Source organism: Lutjanus erythropterus, chromosome 18 (genome assembly GCF_056507025.1).
Source record: "Lutjanus erythropterus isolate fLutEry1 chromosome 18, fLutEry1.hap2, whole genome shotgun sequence".
In the NCBI taxonomy this organism is placed as follows: Eukaryota; Metazoa; Chordata; class Actinopteri; order Lutjaniformes; family Lutjanidae; genus Lutjanus; species Lutjanus erythropterus.
This window is the reverse complement of record NC_139334.1, coordinates 13,115,115-13,134,221: the sequence shown is the minus strand read 5'-3', so window position 1 is coordinate 13,134,221 and position 19,107 is coordinate 13,115,115. Positions and strand designations below refer to the sequence as shown.

The 19,107-nt window shown below is 37.1% G+C and overlaps 1 protein-coding gene across 1 annotated transcript in view; it reads left to right on the top strand.

The window, feature by feature from the left end:
• Positions 1 to 3,172: 3,172 nt before the first annotated feature.
• Positions 3,173 to 19,107, top strand: part of ltk (leukocyte receptor tyrosine kinase) — a 72,147-nt gene continuing 56,212 nt past the window's right edge. Inside the window, exon 1 of the mRNA XM_084741787.1 lies at positions 3,173 to 3,601. Within this exon, the coding sequence (XP_084597913.1) occupies positions 3,550 to 3,601 (52 nt within the window). The 5' untranslated portion in view covers positions 3,173 to 3,549. The remainder of the gene's footprint in view (positions 3,602 to 19,107) is intronic.

The window sequence follows — 19,107 nt, the reverse complement described above, 5'->3', positions numbered from 1 at the left end:
GCTGATGATGGGAGGGAAGCGACATATGTGGATGCAGCTGTCATATATTTGCTGTCAGTCTACAGAGAGGAATGGCAGACATGATGGGGGTGTGAAAAACATCAGCAAAGATCTGCCAGTCTGAAACTCAGGCTGTCTGTGGTTCCAAGTAATACTACTTATGTGAGTCACCAGGAAGCAACCAGACTTCAGTTTAGCCTGCATGTGATCCATTTTATCTTTATATAAGTTATAAAGGTCTATGCCTATGTGCACATGAATTGTAATACCTGATGTACATTTCCATGTGGTGCTGCACTTGTGACAAATTCTTATTAGAAATTCAGCAGCATGTTTCTGTGTAAAACGCAGGCATATTTGAATAAGCCTGTGGAGCTCCTGGTCTCTTCTCGTCCATTGTTGAACAAAGGTCAGTTCTCCCCTGTTAAAATTATACTGATTCTTTGGGAGGATTACCCTTCATAATAAGGAATATCTCCTGGTGCTCATACAACTGCTGTCACAACAGTGACATTATGCCAGTATCTAACCCAAACCCCCTTGAAAGAAGATGTTATTAGCTCCTCCAATCTTCCTGTGTTCCTCTATCCTGAAGATATTTTCCTCCTCCTCCACAGCCACTCTCACTTATGCTGCAGTCTGCAGTGTGACGTGCTCTGAAGATTGAAAAATTTTTTCCTCAAACTGCCATTGATTGACAGGTTTCACAGATGAACATGAAGGCACTCCTCAGTGGTCTGATGAAGCAAGCCTTGTGTGATTGAAGTGAAGAGTCAGAAGAAATACTCTTGAGATATGGATTGTCATGGTATCTAATACAGAAATAAAGAGAATGTGTTCAAATATAATGTTTAGGGAGCTGTTTGCACACTTGAGAAGATATTTGGTCAGTTTTTTTTCCTCAGGCAGAGGTTAAGATAAGCCAAACACAGTTTTCCTTATAGCTTAGGGGAGAGAACATGAAACAGATCAGACAATTTCACCTTTATACATTCACACAGTAAGAGACAAAGAGGCATTTTTTTCCTGTGCATTATAAAGCAACCTTGGCTGTGAGAGGTTCAGTACTGAATGTATTATTTGCTTTTGTCTGAAACAATGCAATAAAATTTAAAATGCTGCCTGATGTAGGTTCATACATCTTCTTCAATAATAAATAAACATATCTTCACACGAACATTGTATGTTTAGACGACATAATGATTATTGAATGGTTGAAAATAATAAATATGGCATGGTATTGCTTAGTAAAATGTAGTCTATGGTGTAAATCTTGAGTACATAGAACACACCTGAAAGAACATCTGTATTAAACAGATCCCAGAAATCCATACCAAGTTGCACGTTCACCAGTGATTTATATAATTAGATCAGTGCAACATCTTTACTTGTGTTTACATTTAAAACAGCAACTCTTTATGAGTGACAGATTGCAATAGTCTATTTTGAAAAGCCTCTGCAACACAGAGGTGAGGTGTGCTTACGTGGTGCCTCTCAGCACTTAATTAGAAACACATTGCAACGCAGTAGTAAATATAAAAAGAAAAAAAATATGGATTCATTTGTAGTACAGAACACCAGCAATTAAACTCTGAACCTGAATTATTTGAAAAACAAACATTCATTTTAATAGTTTCATTACTGCAGTGTTTCGCCCTATGAATAACAATGTCCGCAGCGGAAAGTTACTAAAGTATCTCCATTTTAAGCTATTTTACACTTCTGCCCCCACAGATCATGCGCTTTTTTTAATCACTTTGTTACAATAATCAAACAGTGTTACTACATTATTAAAAAGTACACAATATAATGCATTGTTATGATCTAAAGGCACTCATTTTTAGTCCTTAATTCTACTTCACCCTGACCACAACATTGTAATTTACATACACAATGCATGAATAGTAATAGTAGCCCCAGGAATAAAATACACTCAGTTACCACTTTATTAGGCACACCTTACAAAAAATAATATATAAACTACATACAACTGATGAAGTAAATGGGTGGACAAAATAGCAGAAACACCTCTGTGTAACTCAGTACAGCACCACAAACCACAAACCACATCCTCCAAAATGACTGTAACCCTCTTTTAGCAGTGTTCCCCTGCTCTACTGGCCAGTACGTAATAAGTGAGCTACAATTTCTCTTTGCATATTCATCTATAATCTTCTTTTGTAAATATTAGCTCTAAGGCAAAGAGATATGAAGAGTAAATTAAGTGTTGCAAATATAAATACAGCATATATATATATATATGGGTTTCTTGTTGCATGTAAGTCTTTGTAGACTCAATCATGAAATGCCATTGCAGAGTTGGTTCTGTTTGTTTTTCATATCATAATAATATAATATGTACAGTATTAGCTAACAATAGTTGACTATCAGTATAGTTATCAGGTCTCTGAATAAAATCACCCCATTAAGTTTTCTATTCAAATAAATGTTTAGCTAAAAGGATCCGGATCACAAAATTTTATGGATTAATGACATATTAAATTCACTCAGCTTACCTGGTTTTTGGCCATTGAGCCTGTTTATCCTCTCTTTATTAACCACATCAGGAGTGTGGACATGACATTAGAGTCAATGGGCTAATTAACTCAAAGGAAAAAATCTTGACAACAAGTCTACTTTATGGCCTCCACATTTGAAAGAAATTTGACAGCTACTGTAAACAGTGACAAAATGACTCGCACCGATTACACTGTAAAGTAAGTCGGACCTTGCTGATTACATCAGTAAATTAGTTGTCAGTAATTGTGGGAAATTACCAGAAAAGTTGGTAAATCTATGTGCACAAGTGCTGCTTCCAGCCCTCAAGTTGCATATGCACCTTTGTGATGAGGTTGCACTGAAACCCAGGATGCAAATAGCCACATTGGCTATTCCAAACCGGGTACAAAAAGCATCTGCCTTTATTTTATAGACCACTAAAGCATGCATAATGTGGTACTGTTTTCTTTGTTTTTACCTATTCTGGCAACAAATGTAGAAATAGTGAATCCTAAAGATCGTCTCTGTGTGAATTCAGAATTTTGCAGAAACAGGTTAAGTATTAAATATCTGCATGAGTGCTATTTAAATAAATAAATATGTTAGTTAGTAAAAGATGTGCTATTAGATGCAACTTTTTAAAATTTAAATAATGAGAGGAATGCCCTTTTTTCACTTGAGCACCTGTCCCCAAAATATCTGTGCACGTCCCTGAGGAAAAAAAACACACACACCATGAACGTCTGTAGGACCGGGAGCCTGCCTGAGCGGTGACTAACACAGCGAGAGAGACGGAGCAGGGCGAGTAAATGGAGAGGAGGGGGCGGTGGTTTGTCGTCACTGGGAGCTGCGGCAGCATCAGCAGCATCACCGGTCAGAATGAGTAACAGTGCAGCAACTTGCAGAAACAACCACACTGTCCGGAGGAGCGCTGTGAGTGTTGACTGTGCCCGTTATAACTGTCTGTGACCGGATCCATGAGGACGTAAAGGTGCCAAAAAAACTACTCCAACTCTCTGTGGACCTGCCGGGAATAAAGACACGGGAGCCATGGATTATATAAAAAAACGCAACACTTATCTCTCCATCATCATTTTGATGAGTAAGTACAGAAATTCACTTTTACCTCACTTGCGGTTTTGCTCAAGCAGGACCAAATGGTTAACCACGTCAAAACTTTTCCCTTACCGGTCATTTATTGCTTTACTTTTTCTTTAACAGGTTTGATTAATCGATTGACAACCTGTAGAGTGGTTTCAGTCAAAAAGGGCGCATAGTTGAACCCAATTTAAAATAAGTCACGTTTCATGTAACTGAGCTCCATCATGATAAAATAGTTATCTTTACTTTGTTGTATTTTGCTGTATAACTATACCAACCTCATTCAAGCTGAAATAAATGATCAGAAATAATAAAACGATAAATTAATTTTAACGCTAGCTGCTGCAGTTTTGCTGTATTATTGTGTCACTCCAGTCAAATGGAGCCTTCAGTTGAGCATGTACTCCAGTTTTTAGACCGAGCCGGTTGCAGTTCATTTTCATTTATTTGAGTGCCTTTGAGTGGATTTGCAGCTACTCTCTCTCTCTCTCTTTCTCTCTCTCTCTCTCTCTCTCTCTCTCTTTCTTATTTCCACACACACATCTTAAGGTGTTTTCACATCCTGTTTGAAAACAGAGGCAGACTTATGGGGATTTGATTTCCATTCATTTACACTTCAGCACTACAACAAGACTTGGCAGGAGAAGGTTTGCAGTTACAGAATATTGCATGGTATTAGTTTTAGTACTTCTTTAAACAAAATAGTAGCAGAACAATGATTTTTCCCTCCACAAGTTATGGTCAGGTGTTTTATTTTTAGGCGAGCGGCCTAACTGAAAAGGGTAAACACATGCCGATAGTATTATTCAGAGTCAGCCTCTGTTCACTTTGAAATCCCCCAAGTCTTTTTTTTCCTTTTTTTGAATGAAATTGAAATTGTGTTGTTGACCAAAAAAGAATGATTAGTTGTGCTTCTTGCATATCAGATCCAACCAGGCTTAATGTCATATGAATGGAGTGAGTGTTTACAACAAGCAGAGGCATGTCATGTGGGCATACAAATTTTGATGAGGTCACTTGGATCCGGCAGAGCTGACTTATTGGTGTCACTGTCACTTCATTTGTATTAAAATCCCCCAGTGAAGCACATTCATACACCTTTCACATGTTAAAAGGCAGATTTGGATCACATAACTGCCAGCCTAATTTTTTTTTATGCTTGTTTTTCAAACAGCTGTTTGGTAAATGCACACATAATTTCTACTGTGTGCTTAATATTTGCATGTACTGTACTGTATGTGCTCAGCCAATCAGATGCTGGAGGCTTTCCCAGTAACATGTCAGTGAATATCGTATTTCACATATCTTCAGCAACGCCACCTTTTCTTTTAGACGCAGGAGGAATGAGTCTCTTCTTGGCTTGTCCCCTCTTTGGCTCCATAGCAGCCACAGAGGCTGGACCAGTGGCTCTTACTGCAGTCAATCCCAGTGACAAGAGAAAACCCAGCGTGAGCTTTGCCAAAATTCACAGTGTTATGTCAGACACCCCCACCCCCCACTCCCCGTTCCTGAATCGTATCCAGCATGCAGCTTAGTTAAGCAGCAAGTGAGGGACGGTTTTCTCATGCCAGCATACAGATGCATTACGTCAACCCTGCCTTCTTGAAATTACATTTATATACTACTAATTTACAACAGCAATACAATAAGACTGCTCTTATAAATCATTTATAAATGGTTTATGAATTATTAATTAGTAGGGCTGTGAGAAATTATTGATACACTTAAATATGATGATATTAAGTTTTGTGATACTGCATCGATTCTCAAAACACTGTACTTATTGTGATACATGCAAAGATTCATGGCAGTGGCTCATCAAGTGCTGTGTTTAGACTGCAAGACAGAAGAGTTGTTTTCTCTCTTAACTGCTGAAAAGTAAATGTTTTAACTGAGATGTTATGCATATTCAGAATTCACATTGGGCAGCATAAAGTGAAACACTGTACAAATAACCAGTAGTGGCGGCCGTGTCTAGTAGAGCTGCTCAATTAATCATTTATTGAAAATTTTATTGAAAATGCAGATGTTGTGAGGCAGAGATGTCCCATCCTACAAATCATAATCTACAGACTTAGAAAAAAATCTGATTCCTGCAAAAAAAAAAAAAAATCACACCATAGTCATTTTAACATGTTTTTCAATCAAAATAAAAATACTGATGTAAAAAGTATCAGCGAATCATATTGCAATTGCAATTATCAGTCAAAATAATTGCAGATACATATGTTTTTTTAAATTGTCCAGTGCTAATGTCTAGGATGTTATAGAAACCAGACTGATTGTTACTAAAAGTTTGATAAATTAGTGAACAAATAAGACAAGAAACTCAACATATAATGATACACCTTGCTCATATAGATCACTACATAGACTTAAATGACTTGGCAGCCTTAGAATTGTTATAAGTGTAATGAGTAACATTAATGTTAACAAACGAAATGTTAGTAATATTATATTGGTAATTTGTAAAACAAAACATCTATTTCCTTCATCCATTTCAAGTAAAATCATCGTTTACCCTTAAGTTAAATTCATTATTTCCATGGACTTAACATGGTTGTTTTATTTGATGACCTTCCTATTTGCATATTGAAAAAAGTACATTCATGCAGTACAATCACTCAAGGAGGCTATATATATCCTGGGTTTTTGTATACCTCATGCAGCCTGATGCTATACAGTAGAAACACTAGAGGTATTAACATTGCTGTTTCAGACTCTGTTAACAGCTCTGCCAAATGCCACGTAGCATCTTTTAAAATGGCACAGATTGGCAAATGGCCAAAATGCATCAGCGCCATTAGTCTTTAAGAGAAAGTTCTTCTTTTTGCACTGACTCATGCATCATTTCTACCAGTTACTTGGTATCTTATGCTAAATTCTCAGAAAACAAAGATTTGAATGAAGACCTTTTTTTTATCTTGAAAGAACTTCTGTGATGCAAAAACATAGACCACTAACAGTCCATTTCCACCTTGTAACTCTGTGTCTGTGCTGCTATTTATTTATTCTATCAGTTTCATGGCCTGTTTCTTGTCTTTAATAACAAGACTTAGACAAATACAGATTTCAGTTCAGGACTTGTTTTGATTTGACTTAGCTTTTAGTTTTCTTGAGGATATTGGCTGGCTAAAACAGAGACTTACATGAACTGATTTGGGGTTACTTCAGTGAATATTACTCATTCATACGAAAGCCAGCAAGACTCTTAGGTTTTTTTTTTTGTTTTTGTTTTTTTCTGACCAAGTTTTTATTTAATTTTTCAATACTGGAGGTTAGAGCAAAACATAAAATCAACAGCCTCTATGAGGACATATACATGGATCATTTTAACCGATGTAAATAAATAAAAATAAAAAAAAAAACGTTCCATGGATCAACTCATGAACTACCTCAGAAGGGCTCTACTTACCCAAACCTCTTGTTACCCAAAGGATTACACGCCTTACCCTCCCCCATCTTGATGGCACATGGATAACATAATTCATACACATACGTATTAATACATTCATTATTGAAAACAGACCAGACAAGCAACCCCATGTGACTTTATACTGTGTAACGGGCATTGTGCAATTTAACTAGCACATTATGAAATCGAGCAACGTGCATTAACACCAACATGTGCAAAAGGGAAGCGTGCAATCCACTAAGCACTAAGAACTTTAAGAACATAAGAAATCGGGCAGTATGCAATAACATCAGCACTTAATACTTTAATTGGCACCTGTAGCACTTAGCTCCTCGCACTTTAATATTTGACAAACTTTGATCACTGTGGAAGAAGTCTGGTCTGCAATCAATAATTGTATTGCCTTTTATTTCATTGCCTCGTTTGTTTTATTTGATCTTTTTTTTTTCTTCTTCCCCCTTTTTTTCTAAACTCTTTCTATATTAATATTTCTCTTATTGTTGCCTTTTTTTTCTGTGAACACCAACCTGCCAATGGGACAATCTCAAACATATTTACATGGAAACGTTCATTAATATGTATGTCCCATTTTTTAAAAATAAATAGACCTCAGATCTCACATATATAAAACTTACACAACAAATGCAACAACTCACACTCTGAAAAACCAACAAACAGTCAAAACAAGACAGACAAAAAGAAAGAAAAAGAAAAAAAAGACTCCTAGTTAATGACTGTGGTGGTTTGACTGCAATGAAAATGTGCCCCTCAGAAGTAAAGATTAAACTGGGTGAGGTAGTAATAAAAGGTTATGACTTGTTTTGATTGTTAATTGAATAGCAGTGACTCTCAAACAGCATTAACTGTGTGTGTGTGTGTGTTTGTGTGTACAGCTTTAATGATTCCTCTCAAACTAATCTTGTGTTTATTTTTATCCTCTCAGTCCCCATGTGTCTCTATGAATGTCAGAAAAAAAAAAGATAGGTCTGATTTGCACATAATAAGCGTGCAGAGTTCTCAGCGTTCTCATTAGAGCAAACAGTGCTCACTAAAGATCACACACACGCATGCACACACGTAAGTCAGCCCATACTTCATACTTCATACTATTTAAGTCACATTAATTCAGTTGGTTGAATTTAGGTATGAAATTTACTCTGAGATTAAGTTGCATATATGGAAATTTAACTTTTTTGGAGATCAAACGAAATGTAAAAACTTGACCGTACCTTGAACCAAGAGGAGCTGGTTTAAGGCGTAAATTGATTAGTCCAACATGGTTGGGAATTAGGTGCTTAGTCACTAAAATATCTCAGGAGTCAGCTGTCTTGATGGTCGGTTGAATTTGATCACTAAGCTCAGCTTTTTTTAAGAGGTGCAAACTTAATCACTTTTGCGGTATATTTTTCTTTACCTTGCAAAACGTCTCATTTCCTTGATCTGCCTCCTTTCAGAATTTTTCTCTGGCAGGCTTTTGGGGCAGACTGAATTTTCCTCTGCTTTTTTCTTCGATCTTTTCATGTTTGGTGTTTTCCACCTCCTGAACCAGTTACAGTCTGTCACACAAGGAGACAGAAATGTTGTTTTCTTCTCTGTCCTTGTAGTAAGTTGCTGGATTAGAGTCTGATGCCTGTTGCTCAGGTGTAGTTAGAGTGTAATGATGTCGGCAGAGGGAGAGACAGCAGATCAAAGCGGTGCCTCAGGGGCTTCACTCTGCTGGCCGCATAACAGACAGATGAGCAGCCAGCTGTGCATCCTTTACATTCAAGGGTAAAACCAGTCAGATGTTGTTTTTTTAAAATTCTTGTCATCAAAAACATAAAGGCAGAGAGATGCATACAAATAGGCAATAATGACAGGGAGCATTAACATTGAGAAATAAAACATGAGATCTTACCGTTGTGTAAGGAAATAACACAAAAGTGTGACCTGTTAGGCGTTGAAGGTGCTTGTTTTTTCACAGAGGTAGTAGAGAAATTGAAACTATGAAAAACGGGAAAGGAATAATGATTTCATCGGTTCTGCTATATGGAAAGGATTGAAAGTTTCAGGATGTCACAGACTTTCACAGATATAGCATAACAATTGTGTGGCATCAAAATTGCACCCGTTTTCTTTTGTCTTTGATAATACTAAAAGTAAATGCACAGATGGTGTATTGGTTGAATTATTGCTGTTAATTGTGGCTCTAAATTGTGTCTCATTCTGGGTCTCAAAACAAAACAAAAAAGAACAAACTGGCATTAGTGCAGAGTTGTGAAGTCTGCTCATAAAGCTGTGGGAGGTGAGTCTGGAGAGAGACGTTGCAATTGAGTTTTTCAAATTAACTCTTTGGCACCTAAAGCACCATGCAGTACTGCACAGATAATAAGTTCCAGATTATGGTAGATCCCAGTTATCTGGTTAAATAGATGGAACTCCAAAAAGTGACTGATAATAGTGGTTGACTTCCAGTGGATCAGTAAGACCGCAGTGAATTAAAACCACTTTTTGAGGAAAATTATCTTGAATATGGTAAAGCACATTTTGTGCCAGTCCGACTTTATGTAGACATTATGTGAGTAAATGATGTCGTTATGACCACAGGTTGTTGTTAGTATATTATACTGCAGTATACTGATACAGAATCAGCTTTATTGCCAAGTAGGTTTACACATACAAGGAATTTGCCTTGGTTATTAGGTGCATAACAATGAACATACATAGTAAGTAGAAAAATATAAGGAAATATTAAAGCAAGTACTGCAAGTTTAGAAGTGCAAATAGGACATAGAGAATTGGCAATAAAACATACAAAATATGTTATTCAAATTTAAATTGGAGAGCTGTAAAGTTTTATGCACAGCATTTACTATTTTACAGAATTAGTCCTTTTTTTCATGTTAAGCTACCAGCAGGAAGCCTGACAACGACAACGCTCTTCACAGTTCAGCTGACGTTAGTAACCCTTTACAGTATATGTTCTTCTAAAAAAAACAAAAAAAACAAAAAACAAAACAAGTAAAATTGAAATGATTTTTGACAATTTAGGGATTAATTTATTGAGCAAAAAAAAAATTGTCAGCAGTTTTTATAGTTTAACTGATAATTTCAGTAATTTTTCAAAGTATTGCAGGTTCCATATTATCATATGTGTGGATTTGCTGCTTTCTTTTGTCCTTGGTAAAATGAATATGCTGGACTTAAGTCCCAATATTTTAGCATTTATAAACAGTATACAAACATTTAATAAATTATTTATTTCACAGTTAAATGTAGTTGTAATGAGAGCATTCGTGAATTGTATTTGTCAGCAACTATAACTTTTCGTATTTTATATTATTACAATGATGTTTTACTATATTGTCATTAGTAACTTGTTCATACAGCAGCCTCCACTGATGGTTGCCGACAGGAAGTTATAGCTGTTGACAAATACAATAAAAACACTTAGGTCTGCTTACAACTACATTGTGGTGTGCTATAAGCCATTTATTAAATGTCACATGTTTTTATAAATGTTAAAGAGGGAGACTTGAAGTGTTAGCAATTAGGCCTCTGTCATTTTAAAATGAGATTCATGCTTAGAGAGTTCCTGAGTGTGAATAATTAATCATGTAGAGTAGTTTCAGAAACAGCTGAGGATCCTAGCAGGATAAAATTTCTGATTAAGGATATTATACAGAAGGTAGAAACTTTTTTTTTATGGCTCTGTTGTGTTCACTTTCCAACATCTGTGAACGTGTCTACCATACGGTGTCCAGTTGAGCATGTCAAGTTAGGGGGATTAAAATGTATAGATTCATTTAAAGTAAAATCAGAGTCTGACTCTGGTAATCTGTCATCAATATTATAAATACCAGAAGTCTTTTCAGCAGGTAAGGTAGTCATTAAGCTGTAAGAGCTTGCAAACATATTTTTTAGTTTTTTGTTTTTTTTTATTGAATTCCTCCTGCAGTGGAATAACTCTCCACATCTGGTTTAAAACAGATCAAATGAGATCAGCGATCTCAAAGTTATTTATGGTAGTCTAATCAGTGCAATAGACGTGAAAACACATCAAGAATTCTCTGTCATATTTTACAAAAACAAACAGGTAATTAAAGCTGAAAATGACACTAAAAGCAGGAATTATAGTCCTCAGCAAGGATTTGAGAACATCTTCAAGGATTCATATGTCGTTCATGCTATCCAATTATGCTACTATAATGGTTCATTTTCAGGAGAAACAGGACAGGATTTGGGATCTGAGACAACTGTTTGTAATTCGGGACCTCTGGTCACCATAATGTACCACAATTTTGTCCTTCTTCCTTTAAATGACACAGTTGAAATTGCATATTTGTTTTAGACATGAAAGTGTTTCACGTTTCACCAGCCCCAAACATCCATGTGGAGAAGAATAACTTGGCTGCAAGTTGACATTGTTAAATGGAAACAGGACACTGTCAGAGGAAGCAAAAGGACAAACCAGAACAACAGAGTGTCCAATGTCTTAGACTCAAGGTCACATGTTAATTTATCACGAGACTTTCATGTTTTGCCGCATTCTGGTCAATTCAGTGACCGCATTTCCACTGTCACACAGCAGTGTCCTGACTCTTGCAGTGACTGACCTGACTCTTGGCTCAAGTTAAAAAAGGTGAAGATATTACAACAATATTAATATATCAGAATATATTTTAAAGTCTGGTTTGTGGTAAAGAGTGAACAGGTAGCAGCCGAGACAGCAACAAATCCAGACTGCTATTATTGTCCCTCTAATAAGGAAATCACAAACAGAGTGACTTTTGAGCTATTCTGCTGCTCATATAGCAAATTTTTTTTCCCCAAACTGACAAATAACATTTTGTTACCAGGAAGCGTTTTAATATATTTGACCATGTGTTTTCAATTTTCTGAGAATGTGGGAAACATTGCTTTTGCACTTTGTCGAAAAGCATCAGTTTTAAATCAGTGTGCAGCAGATGTTCATTCAAGTCCAGTAAAGCGATGTGAGTCATACAGAAGACAGTGTTGGCTCTTGTCGGTCACAGTGATGTTATGGCCTAATTTATGCTTTGATGCTGAACTGAAAGACGTAGCTTGTGAGTGAAGTGTGGGTGTACACTTTGCTCTGCTGTTTGATCTCTGTGAAGGAAGGTCAGCTCCCCAGCCTGGTCATACTGAGTGGGGGTTGGACTTTGTGGCTGGAGATGAGAAGGGTGGTCTCAGTACTTCCCAGCCAGTCCCCCGCCTCCTCAGGATGTTAACTAGACAGATGTCAGGGCGACAGCCAACCACAGTACAGACACTGTTAGTTGTTCTAAAGGCTCATGAACACAGTATTAGTTTATACTTTATAAAAGAAATACAAACTTTTAGATTTTTAATGCTTGCTGTGTCAAGAAAATAATTTTCAAGTAAATTTTCTTTTCATTCAAGGCTGAAGTGGTATTTTTTTAATCATACACTGTAATCCTAAGTCTACATCTATATAGTATCTGGAGAATTTGTCCTCAAAGCATGTTGAAAAAATAAGTTGGTTCTCTTTGCCCTGACAAAAACAAGCCTTGTTTGATCTGGTGCCCCACAGATATTACAAATAATATTATGAAAATACGACCCCTTTCTGATCTTGTGAGCCGTTTAGGTACTAAATGCTCCACAGTGTTCACCAGCTAGTTGCATACTTCGTCTAACATCATTTGGTTGCAAATACAGTCCAGTGCGATTTCGGAAAATGAAAATAGCTGCCCACTGTGGACAAAAACAATGCTGATGAGAGGAATTGCTATGGTCTGGAAACAGGGGGGAACAGTTAACCTCCAAAGGTGACAAATGTAATATAAGCATGGCAGTGATTCAGTTGATAGAAGATAGATCACAGCTGTGCTGATTATTCAGTACAACAGCAGAACCTCGAGTTTGACACTGTTTGTATACAACACTTCTACAAGTACCGTTTATTAGTTAACAGTAATATGCATCAACAAATTAAGATTTTTTTTTCTTATTTTCTAATATTTTTGGCTCCACCAACACAAATAGTTTCACCACTGGACTGGACTGTTGCCAAACAACACAAACTGCTTTGTGTGGGTCTACATGTTACTGCAATAGAGTTCCCCTGCTTTGTTGTCATGATAGATCGATAAAACTGCCTCAAGGTTGTATTTAGCTCAGACTTAAGAGACTCAATGTCCGTGTTTAACTTTTTGAGACTCGTCCTGGTACAGACCAAACAGTTGGATCGAGACCATTTGAAAAGGTGGGTCTCTACCTGTTAGTCAATATAATGTTAATGCAGCTGCTGTTAGAACACCTGTAAACCATAGTGATACATGAAGTCAAAAGTCCCAGTACTGTTGTACTCTATATCAGTAGTCCTGATGTAAACAGCATTATATAGCAGTAGAAAATAATGCCAATTAGCCCTGTCAATCAGAGAGATACTAGATACCAGTCTTGATTTGAGCTTGAATTAGTTCATTTATATATAATATGTTGTACATTCAACTACAGCAAATGACAAAATTATACATGCATGAACAGTGACATTTTCTAAGAATTCTATTAATAAAGATTTGACCCTTAAGCACTCGACAAACATACAGTTCCATGACATGTTTGCACCCCACAATGATGAAAAATGCATCGCAAAAGCACATTACATTAATGTAGTAAAAGCTTTTCACCATCGCCATCAAGGCTTTAGTTGATGCATCTCTCATCCAAACCAAATGTTGTTTACATGCCAGCTAAATTGTCCCAAGTCACCTTGAATTAGCATGTATATGCTGCTTTTTATCTTCATATGCATATCTGCTTGTCAAGAAAAAAAATAGGAAAAACAGGCATGATGTGTCTGAAAGTCAGGGTGAGTTTTTGTTTAAAAAGGGCCATTTGAGAAGGAACAGCATACCAGTACGATATACAAGCTAATTGAAGCCAAGATGCAGCCAATTAAATCATAAATTGAGTTATGGGACTTAATTCTTTTGGAAATACCAAAAGAATTCTCTAATTCTCTGCACATGAATGGGTCTTTCAGAAGTGCAGAGAGACACTCAAGGGTTTCAGCAAATATGCACATTTTGACATCATGCACAGTGGAAGTCTAGTTTTTATCAAAATTTTGATATAATGGAGCTTATTTTCTGGAAGGAAATGAACTCCATAGCTCCAGTTTACCAACACACAGAGCTGAAGGACTGCACGAAGCATCTCAAGTTTCCTTTTGCATGAGCAGTCATGAACAGTCTGCTCATTGGCTCGGCTTGAGATCACTTAGTGGACAGAGTGAGTCAATGTGAATTAATGGACTTATGTAGTTTCCAGTCATGAATCATAGAAAATATATATTTCCATTCTGCTTTTTCAGTTCAAATCCCTAATGATGAGCTCTATAGTATACCTGTGAACATCAGACACACACAAAGCTTCTTACTGAAAAACCATGCAGAAGTAATTCCCATCTGAAAATCTTTTTAGGTCGTCATTGTCTAAGGGAGTGTTTTGTGAACAATCCCATGAAGTGTCCAGAAGAAGACATGAAAAAACATATTTAGATTTACACTGTGATTAGTATAACTTGATTTTCTACCGTGCTTCTTCAGGGAACTGTCCCATTTATCTCCAATTTACTTTAGAACTCATTTTTTGCATTTTTTCCAGTTTAACCCATCATACAAAAACTGACATATCAGTCCTTCCTTACTTAGCAAAACAATGTGAATCAATTTATTTTAACCGTTAATCACAAAATAATCGGAGGGCCACCCAGACAGATTTGACGAGTTGAGTAGCACTGCTCTGTTTTATTTATTTTTGCAACGGTGACAGTTCGTTCAAGCATTGTAAAAAAAAAAAAAAAAAGACAATATGCATGTGTGTGTCTTTAAAGTTAAACTCGCTAATAATGAAAAAGATATTATTTTATAATCATAAAGCCTAATAAATCTAAACAGACATGCAAAGTGCGGACGGGACAGCTGCCAGATCGTCGTTATCAGAGGAGTCAGCGTGAAAGCCGGGGCAGCTGTAGTTTTTGTGTCTGCGTGTTTCTTGAGATCCAGAAAAGCAAGGATTAAACAATCATGATCTATAACATTACAGAATGTACAAGACACTATATTTGACCGCTTGAGTCCGGCCTGACCTGGAGAGAAGAAGGTATGTGTGCTTCTATCTGAGCTGGTTGGATATATCCGTGCGTAATTTTGCGCACTTCAAACTTCAGAAACTCTTTCTGATTGTTTCCTAGCGGGACAGAGCTGCATAATAATGATGATGATAAAAATAATAATAAATTAGAAAACATAAAATTATAAAAACACATTTTCAAGGTGCTTCAGTGTAAAACATAACCAGTTAAATTATGAAGCTACTTTGGAGACGTCCTGCCGTCTCCATATATTGCACACTTTCGCGCTTTCACTTCTCGAACCAGGAGATGTGTCTCCTCGCTTTGAATATCTTTTCTCTTTGTTTCCTCCTGGTAAATCTGCTGTCATGCAAATCTGCGCTGCTGGCACACCTGCCTCTTAAAGGTGATGAAAGCTGACTTTCTGATTGGTTTATTGCATGTTTGGCTTAAACTCACCTGTGAATTAATGATGGTACTTGGGCACACCTGATAGGTGCATCCTGCTTTGTGCTGGTGGTGCATGGGGTGGGGCAGGGCAAAATACCACTTGCGCCCCTGGCACAAGACGGGAAAGGTGGACTTGGACAGACCTTGAATAAATTAAATCCACTGGGCCTCGTGCTTTCCACCTGCACTTTAGATCAACATAAGATAGGGTCCCTAGTCTTTTTTTAGCCAGAATTCAAAATGATTGTTTTTACATGTGAAACTTTTCACTTTGATGCCTCTGAAGTAGAATTTACTGTTTTAACAAAAGAAACTAGTAAGTGTTTTTCTATTTCACTCATTAACTGACAACAGTTGTGGTATTTGGGATCGCTTTCCAGGTCATTGTGGTGCTTGAAAAGCCTTCAGGTTCTCACTAAAATTTTATGTGGCACTGTTAACAGGATATAATCTAATTGTAGTCTATATGTTTTAATCTTAGAGGTTATGGGCTTTGATGAGCCCCATAAAACGTCTGTGTGGTTAAACATAAGGTTTTAGTAGAAACAAACAATAAAATCCTAATGATGAAACAATTGTGAACAAATCCTTTAGCAAAGTCCAAGGACTGGTTCAGTTTTCCAGTAGTTAAGTAGTTTGTCAGCAAGTATTCCCAAAATGTCCAAATGTTTATTCTTTTAAAACCTCTGGACACATTAAGGTAAATTTGGAGACCTTGAGAGAGTTTTGAGTTTGTCTCCACATGTCCAAATTTCTAATGATCTTGCTGATGACTGACATAAAATTGGAGGAGAAAATGTATTTATTATTATTTGGAGTCATGCTGATATGTACAAATGGTTTCCAGTGTGTTTAGTAGATGAGAATTTGGGAGATGATAGCAGTGTTTGCTTCTTTTGGACCTCAGACAAGAGCACATATGTGTTTTGCAGTGCGTCACAGGCAGATGACAGATGGAATATGAAACACAAGAACAATGAGTTTAAAGTCTAGGTTTAAGGTTGAGTTTGCCTTTAAATACACAATTCATTTGAAAAAAACCAAAAACAAACCATGAGTGAAATGATTACACTAATGTTTTTATATTTCCAAGCTCCCCCTATAATTTATGACTGAGAAAAAAAAAAAAAAAAAACTTCAAGTCCCAGCAGATATGGCAAAAAGCTTTCTTTTCTGGAGTGGGTGGGGGTGGGGTGGTTTGAGGGTCAAGCAAAGTTTTTTCAACTGCAACCCTATTTTTAACTCCTCAAGCATTATGATCCCAGCAATTAAACTGTCTGATTATCATTAACAGTAGAGTCCTGTGTGGGCAATATTTCTTTTGCCAGGATGGCAAAGTCAATTTGGAAAATTAAATGAATGTGAATTGTTGTTCATCTAGTCATAGTGACTTTTTTGATGTCAGACCTCAACAACAAAGTCTAGAATTCGCCCTCAACAAGCTTATTAGTCATAGTTAACATGCAGCAAAACAGTGTTTTTTAGTGGTTCTAATCATTTTTATGTGTGACTTATGGAAGAAGAGACTGATAGGCCAGTTTTGCATGAAAGGAGAAATGAGGCGAGTAACAGAAGAGGCTGATCTGATCAGGTTTGTGTGATGGCCTTTCAGGCTGTGCAGAATGCAGCAGGATCAGATGATGAGCACTCCAGGCAAAGACAACTATTAGCTCAAGAAGTGAGGACAATTCTGATCCTATAAGTGTGTATTTCATATACATCCAAATTTCCCAGCTGAAAGCCAGAAAAAACATCCTCAAACTCATGACTGGCTGTGCATGAGCCGATTGTGGCACGTCCCATTATCAATGGATGTGGCAGGCTGTTTATGAGCCAGGGTATATTTGTTTAGTGCTTTCATGGCAGTTTGCATTTAAGTTAAATTTAAACTATCAAACATGTCATCAAACTGCTTTCTTATAACTAGACTTGCACCGATTTCAACTTTCTTAGCCGATTCCGATTTTTGAGGGGTCTGACCTACCGATTCCGATTTTGGCCGGTTCCAATTTTCAGTCTTTCTAAGAACTGTAATTGACAGCCAAAATCATCCAGATTACAACCGGGCCTTATTATATTTTTTAATGAAATGGGTGAATTGGGTGAATTGGGTGAACGTGATCTCGCGAGATCATCTCGCGGGATTTCGCGGGACGCGATTTCACGTGATCTTTTGTGGAAGCGGATGAAAACAAACCGGAGACTAACGCGGTGCAGCAGTTTGAAGTAAAACTTTGCCGTGAGAAAAAAAGACACAGAAGTTAAAGGAGTCTGGATGAGAAAATGTTTGAGGAGACGCATCAACACAGGTTGTTTATTCTTCAGCCAGAACAGGAGGTGAGATTTGAACTGTCCCTCTGTGAACAGCAGTCTGCCGCTAGCTTGCTAGCATTAGCCTGAAGCGCGAGAGAGTTTAACGGCTGTTCTGTGTCATTGTCAGCTGCTCTGTCTCGTTGTAGACTGTCTGTCTTCTCTTTATCCTGTTCTTGGAATCTGTCGCTGACACCATCTTCAAGCAGACGTGTCAGAGTGTGTAGCTGTTATCAGCGCTGTGTTGACGTCACGGTCAGTTTGTCTGCTGCGCGCATGACGTGACGATCGTGCAGAACGTGTGTGACAATGACGGCCACAGAACCGGATTTGTGATGCTGACGGTCACCGGTCAAGGCCAGTCACGTGAAAACCGGCCCGATTCCGAGCATTGCCGATTAATCGGTGCAAGTCTACTTATAACTGACATAATTGGTGACATAAAAGACATATATTTAAAAGTAGATGTTGCATGACAGATGATCACACAGATTTTCATTCATTCGAGCTGCTTGCCTGTGGGAGAAAACTAGAATACTGAGAAGAAATAGCTTGAAGTGATAACTGAAGTAATATCTAGTTCAGCCATAGCAAACTCTGGAAATTTGTTTGTAATTGACTTGACATGTAACAGAGCTGAAACACTTAGTCAATTAATTGATTAGTCTATTTTTATAGAAAATTGATCAGCATTCGGAAACCATTGATAATGGATTATAATTTCACTCATTTTCAACAATTTTCAAATTACAGCTTCCTCAAATTAAGAAAACTTGATTTTCTGTCATGTTTTCCAACATTTTATACACAATTCATCGACTAATTAATTAATTGAGAAAATTTCTGCAGATTAACTGATAATCAAAAAGCAAAATAATTATTTCTGTCAGCCTTAAATTATACAGAAAGCTAATGTCATATAACAATGGTGAAAAATTACACTAGTTATTTCAGGGGTTCAAACCAAAGATTGGTGACAAACCAGACTCTTTACCAGTGTTTCCTCTTAAAAATAAGAGTCTGTCTCTGTATTACCTGTCTCTAAGCCCTCCATGGTAGCTTGTTGAAGACAACGAATTTATTCATTGTCTTAAAAGTTAACAAGCTCTGATGAGGTCTTGTTATCACACTTTTTAGATTTATGTCTAACTGTAATGTTTCATCATTAAATGGACATTCACACTGCATTTGTTACAGCTTGGTGAGCCTGGATTGAACCCAGCTGTTT